General features: G+C 39.1%; 1 protein-coding gene across 1 annotated transcript; it reads left to right on the top strand.

Moving 5' to 3' along the window:
• Positions 1-2,108: 2,108 nt before the first annotated feature.
• Positions 2,109-7,135, top strand: il17rel (interleukin 17 receptor E-like). The gene is made up of 6 exons (XM_017034037.2): positions 2,109-2,818; positions 3,281-3,430; positions 4,577-4,683; positions 5,306-5,420; positions 6,257-6,301; positions 6,927-7,135. Exons 2-6 carry the CDS (start codon positions 3,364-3,366, stop codon positions 7,118-7,120), a joined length of 528 nt encoding a protein of 175 aa, XP_016889526.1. The 5' UTR covers positions 2,109-2,818; positions 3,281-3,363; the 3' UTR covers positions 7,121-7,135.
• Positions 7,136-7,767: the final 632 nt, after the last annotated feature.

The raw sequence follows: 7,767 nt of genomic DNA on the forward strand, positions 1-7,767 counted from the left end.
CACACACACACACACACACACACACACACACACACTGTCAGGCTGTGCTGTGACAAATGCAACAGAAAGTTCTTTTTTCCTTTCATTTCTGCAACTCACTGTACTTTTACTGTAAACCATACCTGTCAAACTCAAGGCCCGGGGGCCAAATGTGGCCCGCCAGGCCATTTTGTGTGGCCCCGCGGGTGCTTCAAAAGCATTCAGTAAAGTCCATGCAGCAGAGTTTTTTAACTTATGAATTAAATTTATTTTTTGTCCCCAATCTTTGTTGTTCCAATGTCTGGTCAAAATCTTTCAGACTCTATTCTCTTTGTATCAGATTCACATAGCCTATTATTTTAAAATATTGCCAGATTATCTTTAAATAAAGAAAGTAAATGAATATGCCAGGATTGTCTTTGAATGATGTAAATTAGCAAAGACATTTAACATTTTTTCACTGTGTCCCACTGCAGCCAGGTACTAAATGACCTGCGGACTGGTACTGGTCCACAGACCAGAGATTGATATATACAGCCTTCCATTTACAACCATTTAAACACCATTTAAAGGGAACTGTATTAATGATGTGCCCCCCGGTGAAAATGAGATTGACACCGCTGCTGCAAACGGTCAGTTTCCGTGACAGCGGGTGAGGAATCGAACCTCATCGTCATCGTCAGTGTTTGCACACCTTCCAGTGAAAGTTAATCCACGGTTCATGAATGGGTTTAAATAAGGATGCAGGCACTAAAGCTGTAAAGTTGATTCCTGATACTGTATGACTCACCTGTTGACTCACCCACACTCTGTGAAGCTGTTGAAACCAGGGCCACCCGTACACCCTCACCTAAAAGTGTTATTCCTTGTTACACCACCGGGGTTATAGTTGTTCAACAAGGGCTAACTTTTATGGCTAATTTTTAAATATATTTTTTTAATATATTTTTTTATATATATTTGTTTTAGCTTCATGACTTTATCTTTCCTTAGTTGCTTAGCCTTTAAACTTTAAACTTTTAAACTAACTTTAAATATTTATGGGCTAACTCTTCATCATTTAGCTAGTGAATGCTGACTAGCACAGAGGACCACACGGTGAAGTGAACGTGTGTGACGGCCAACTTTCCTGCTTGACTTTACTTGACTTTTCTTCCTAGAAACCTTTCAGAGTAAATAATCCAGAATTCCTGTGCGTATAAATGCTCTGGGCTCAAGTGTGTGCATTTTATTACATTATTACATTTTATGGCAAAGGCTTTGGACCGTTAAAAAGAAAATGAACCATTGGCAACAATTGATCCCTGGGCCAGACTTTGGACATCTTTATCTGATTTCTGTTTCAGAGTTTATATAAATGTCTTGGCTAACGTTTAGCGATAGCTTTAGGCCTTTTGTGTTTACGCTCTTGTCTTAATGCAAAGAAGGAGGTGGGTGTTTTTTTTAGCCTCGATGGTAATCACGGATGTTTCCGTGAGAGGTTTCCTTGTTTTCCCCGTGTGTGCGTGGGTTTCATCCGACATTCCAAAAACATGCAGGAATAGCCTCACAGGACACTTGACCTTGAGCGTGGGAGGTTGTTTGTGTCTACGCAGCCCCTGTGATGGGTTATTGAACTTTTCAACGTGTCCTCCCCGTTGACTGATGACTTCTACCTTCTCGTCCACATCCTCCCCGGATCCCCCCCCCCCCCCCCCCCACTCCCATCTCCAACAAATCCCATTTCAAATTTATCGGCCTAACACCACTACCATCAAAATACACAGAGTTCAAAGAGATTAAAAAAAGTGCAGTTGTGACATCATCACTCGAACCTTGAAAATGTCCTTCCGTTTGTTGTGTTTGTTGTTTGTTGTTTGTCTGTCATGTCTCTGTTTCCCACCAGTAGGCCCCGCCCCACACTTTGAGAAGCAGTAGCTGAACCTGTAATCTTGTTCTCTTTTGCTACTTTTGAGCTAACTTTTAGGTGTCGTTTTGCTGATTTTATTTATTTATTTTTTTTCGTTTTTTTAACTAGCACTGGTTTAAAAAAAATAGTAAAAGATTTAAGGATGATTTATTTTGTAACAGTAAGGAATAATTAGCTTTTCTTGACTGACTAAAATATATGTGAAAATGTAAAAGCAGTAAAAGTAAAAATGTTTTTTTGCTTTTTCACAAAACAGATATTCAGTTAGCTAATTTGTAAATAGTTTCAAACATTGTTTACTGGCACTCAGCCTTTATGACCAGGAAACTGAAGCAGTCGGTACAAATATCTGGAATATTTGTCACATGGCTATATTTCCCGGCTGTTGAACGACCAGGGATCATTTGAACTCTGAAATGCAACTTCAGATATGCCTCTGTGGAAGGAGGCATATCTTCTTAGCGTCACTCGGGGTAGTAACTCCTCCTGAAATAGAAACGATGAACAAAGTGATTAATGATTGAAGTATTCAACTGCACCGATGACATAACATCAAAAGCCACAGGCGTCCAGCTGGGTTTCCCCTCACACGCCTCTGTGTCTAAAGTCCACACCTGGCTTTTATTCTGCTCAGTCAGCCGTTCTTTTAAGATAGAATGATAATATCTAAGGTATCTGTTCCAAGAGTGGAAACATGTTCCCCCAGATATCTGTCAAAAAACTTCACAATCGTTTGTGAATGCACGGCGAAGACATGGTGCATTTAAGTGGCACTTTTATCTTTTGGCCTTGGTCACTTGGCCTTGAACATTGTTTACATATGACATCACGAGGAGGAGGAAAAAAAACGCTGTGTCAAATAATTATAGTAATCTTTTTTTTTTCTCTTTGATTTCTCCCAGGGCCTTCATTGTAAGACCAAGCCAGACTGTAAGTAATAAAAAAAAAAAATAATTATAAAATATTGTCAAACAAAGAAGTTTAATACATGTTAAATTTATATTTCACCAAGTCAAACATCAGTCATTTTGTTATTAAATATAATAAAATGTCTGTCTTACATATACAGTAGTAAGTGATGTTTTTCTTCTTTTTATTTATTATTTTATTATTTATTATTATTGCAATAAATAATAATTTAATATTATATAAATATAATAATATTTATATATATACAAATATATATTATTTATTAAAAATATTATACTGATATAATAATATTTATAATAATAATAAATACTTATTATTTATAAGAAATATTTTATTTCTGCACAGGCTATATGTGTTTTTAGAAATGAATTAATTTGGACTTTGTTTGTGTTTTTTAATTTTTATGTTTAATTAATAATTCATTAATTCATTAATTCATTCATTTCTCCGTTATGTCTGTAGCTCTGTTCCCTCCTCCGTGCCAGGCAGAGTCTGAAGGTCTCAACGTGTCCTCCGTCTTCCACAACATCAGCCTGTCCACAGTCATGAGCTGTGAGGGCAAACAGAAGTGCTCTCTACACCTCAGGGTCAAAACTGTGCTCCAGCTTCACGGTAAGAATATAAAACTCTTTATTATGTCGCAATATCCTGCACCCCCTAGTGACGGCTCGTGCACCACCAGAAGAATCCCCTTCCATACGTCATAGCATGTCTCACTACCGTTTATTGAACCTTTTTTCATTTTGTCTTTTTTTTTTTTTTCTGAAAAACAATTATACAAATAGCACTAAGAGTTTACCTCAGGAATCACCAACTGGTGGCTGGCGGGCCAAATCAAGGCCACCAAACGATCCAATCCGGCCCGTGACTGGATACATCAAATAATAATGTATAGATGTAGAGACAAAAATGTGATTTTTATTTGATTTTATTTGAGTGTCAAACAGTACAACTGAGTCTGCAGCTACACCTGTGTCACCCTGTTACGTCATCACCACACCTAAATACCAAAAATGTTGTTCATCAGCCGCCTCCGTGTCTATAATTAGCCCATCATCTGACGCCAATTTGTTCCACCTCTGGATCCATCGTAAGTGCTGTGGGTTTCTGCACATCATCGTCTCATAAACAAGTCATCACGTTCGCCTAGGTGAAGAGTCTATCATTTACATCGTAAAATTAATGCAAAGAAAAATAAATGATCCGCTGGTGCATTTCCAGGTGTTGTCACGGTTTATTCTCTGAAGACGACGATTGCTACTACATGTTCGTGCAGCGCTTGCGTGTTGTTGTTGTTTGGTTTTTAAAATCAGCGAGAGGATTTCCGAAATTGCAACGGGATTATTGTCCGCACAGAGGAGCGTGAACGTCGTCGACTTTCCGCGAACTGGCAAAAAAAAAAGGCTTTTTGAATGCATCACGTTATCCTCCTGAGTCCTAAAGGTCACGGCCCCTGATGCTGTTTGGTCAGGGCACACATACTCACGTAAACACACCCATCAGCTGCAAACTGTCACACACTCTCAAGGTGGAGAAACACATTTCAGCTGCGATGGGGAAATCCTTAGATTTTAATCTTCTTCAGTGGAGAGAATTTAACTTCTCACGCTTCCTTTAACCACGGTTGACTGAGAAATATTAAACGATTAGACGTAAGTTACCACGGTTGACTGAGAAATATTAAACGATAAGACGTGAGTTACACGTACAAACCTTCTACATTTTACAGCTGACTGAAATTGATTTTTTTCCACACAGAGTCCGTCCAGGGTGTGTCCATCTGCACGTCCACCGTGGGGATGATCAGGACCTGTCAGATCTACAGCTTCAGGAGATCGTCACGAAAGAGGCTGATCGGGACGCAGGTACTTCCACACACAGTTCTGCTCCCAACCTTTTCACTCAGCTTTGCATGGGTACAGATGGCGCTAAGAAGCGGGTAGTAATGAGTAATGAGTAATGAGTAATGTGTAATGAGTAATGAGTAATGAGTAATGTTCTGTTTGCGGCTACAGCTAACGGTGCCTTCAATTTTTACACGAATGTTGTACATTTCCGCTGTTAACAGAAGAACGGACATGTACAGGAAAACAGGAAAGAAAAATACCCCAAGTATTCACCAGCCATGTAAAAATATAAAATACATAAATATATTTATAAAGCTATGGGAATATATATAGATTTGGATATATATATATATGTATATATATATATATATATTTATATATATATATATAAATATATATATATATATATATTTATATATATATATATAAATATATATATATATATATGTGTGTGTGTGTGTGTGTGTTTCTGTTAAGAATGTTACGGCTATTTGGTATAGTGGGATTTCTGACAGCTTGGCCACCCCAAAAAAATACCATTTATCTGCGCCCCTGCAGCTCTGCACCCCGTGACTTTTTCCCGTGACACCTCCCTCTCTCTCTCTCTCTCTCTCTCTCTCTCTCTCTCTCTCTCTCTCAGGTCGAAGTTGAAAACGACTGCACTTTGGTTTCTCCAAACCAACAAGTGCAGGTGACGGTGAAGACCGTGCCCAGCTTCTGTGGCGTCACCTGGACCAGCACCTACAGAGCTCCAGGTAAAAAACTTGGTGTGCACCCACGCAGCCTGATGGGTGCATGACAAAATGACAAGGAAGAAGTAATTGATCAGATTACATGATAATTCAACCTTTTCTTTGGATCCAGTTGTGGAAAATGACTCACTGTGTTCATGGTCAAAGTTTAGTTTTGAACCAGTTTGATTCTCATTGGGTTTTTTAAAAAAATTCCTAATTGAAAAAAAAAAATCCACATTTACTCAATCCTTTGTTGGATGAACACAGAGACGTTGGAGCCTGAAAGCATGTCACGGCACTTCATCTTAACTTTATGACCTTCAACAACTCCACACACTTGTGCAAACATGTATTTTTAATTTGCTGCCTTTGGGGTTTCAGGTGTCTTCCACACGTCTCACCCCGACACCCTGGCTCCCTAACTACTGAATCACAACGCAATATAATATTTTGATTAGACGATCATTCACTTATATATAAGTGAAGCATTTCCTGTGCACTCTCCATTGAGATTAGGCTGTTCCAGTAATATTATGATGGTGGACGTGTTAAGATGACTGTCGAGTGTGTGTTTAAAAGCTGATGTATTGACTTCCTCTCTTATTCATAGCATGAGATAAAAAGTATTTCCTCTTTATGATCAAACGCAACATTTGTAGACTTAGTGGTTAAGGAAGCGGACTTGGGTCAGGAAGGTTTCAGGTTCTGAGGTGCTGTGAGCATGGCACACTGCTCCCCGGGCGCTCAAAGCTGCCCCCTGCTGACCTTGAGGTCACATTAGTGTAGGGGTGTGTGTGCTGAGTCACAATGACAAGGAGTTCACTTTCTTTTCTTCTTCTTTCTTTCTTTATCCACAGAATGCATCAACGAAGACTTGAGGAGACATGTCCCAGAATGCATCAGTAAGTCATCGGTTCCTAATAAAAATATAAAGAACTCTATAGAAGGATTTTCTTTTCAGTTGTTTGATGTTAATGTCAAGAATCAGTGGCTCATTCTCAATAAACTGCAGAATGCATGGACATTTTAACCAAAAGGGAAACATGTGGTTGGTGGACCACAAGTAGGGCAGAGTGTTCAGGTCGACAGGCCGGTGGACCTCTCTGGCTGGAATTCTTCTAAGTTATTAGTAAAATTCTCCTTAACAGTCCTGGACAGGGCTGGTGGGGGGGGGGTGTAGTACATTTATAGAACTGACTAAAATAATTTTATTTTTATTATTTATATCAGTGTTTCCCACACTTTTTTTCTGGGGACCCATATTTTAAAAGTCACAAACCTTCGCGACCCTCGTCAATAGACATTATTCGTAAACTCCTGAGAAACATGATGTGAGACGACCCCCCAAAAAAAATCTTGCGACCCACCTAAGGACTGCGACCCAGTCTTTGGGAAACAATGATTTATGTGAATGTATGTGTATTTATGTATTATTTCCATACAAATACAAATATAAACACCCCACATCATTCAGTACAAGAAAGTGTTTCTGATGGGTGTCTCTCTCTCTCTCTCTCTCTCTCTCAGCTGGCAGGTTATCGTACGTCGATGACCGAGAGGAGAAGCAGCTGAGGGTCAGTGTCTCCGAGATGCTGGAAGACCACGACTACCACCTGCGTCTGTGCTCCAAGGACTTCATCTGTTACGGCACCGGAGCAAGTGCTCTGGTTAGTACTGTTTTAGAAAACTGTGATCAGATCACACTCATATATATTTGTTAACAAATGTAATATAATTTTAAACCACAGGAACTGCTCATACTACTGCAGTGTCAGCCACCACAACAACTACCTATATTACCACTAATGATTACATTAGTGTCAATAGTGTTCTAATTAGGGCTAGGCAAATTAACGTGGTATTTTTCAGTAAAGCATTTCCGTAAATAATTTTGATGATTGATAAATGATTTTATTTAAAATGATTATTTTGAAAGTCCTTTATTTATTCTTATGCTAAAGGGCTTGGTTTTTAAAATCAGTGGATTTTGAAGCGCGAGGAGTACCTCCCCCAAGGGGGCGCCAGAGCACTCAAGGAGAGGTGGAAAATGACAAAATACATTGTGTTGTATAAGTTTTTCCCACCTGAAATAATTAAATTCTGAGCTGCTGAGTATTACAGTACTAGTAGTAACAGAAGTCGTAGTAACGAAGCTCACGAAACGGTTTGTTGGTTATTCAGTGGAAATACAAAGTACTGATATTACGTCCAGTACTTGTACTACATCCTGCAGTACAGGTGTGTTTTCCCAAACCCTGTGTCTGAATCCTGGAAATGCAGATACACAGTATATACTGTATGTCATTAGTACTGCAGTACTCGGCTGACGGGAATCTAAAATGAACACAAACATGACCTCGTACTTTGA

Source organism: Cynoglossus semilaevis, chromosome 8 (assembly GCF_000523025.1).
Source record: "Cynoglossus semilaevis isolate Cse_v1.0 chromosome 8, Cse_v1.0, whole genome shotgun sequence".
NCBI classification, from domain to species: Eukaryota; Metazoa; Chordata; class Actinopteri; order Pleuronectiformes; family Cynoglossidae; genus Cynoglossus; species Cynoglossus semilaevis.

Bases quoted from the DNA above. Each gene is read 5' to 3' on its own strand.
- il17rel (XM_017034037.2), top strand. From the start codon at position 3,364: ATGAGCTGTGAGGGCAAACAGAAGTGCTCTCTACACCTCAGGGTCAAA. The intron at 4,684-5,305 runs GTACTTCCACAC...TCTCTCTCTCAG, and splicing joins AGAGGCTGATCGGGACGCAG to GTCGAAGTTGAAAACGACTG. The intron at 5,421-6,256 runs GTAAAAAACTTG...CTTTATCCACAG, and splicing joins CAGCACCTACAGAGCTCCAG to AATGCATCAACGAAGACTTG.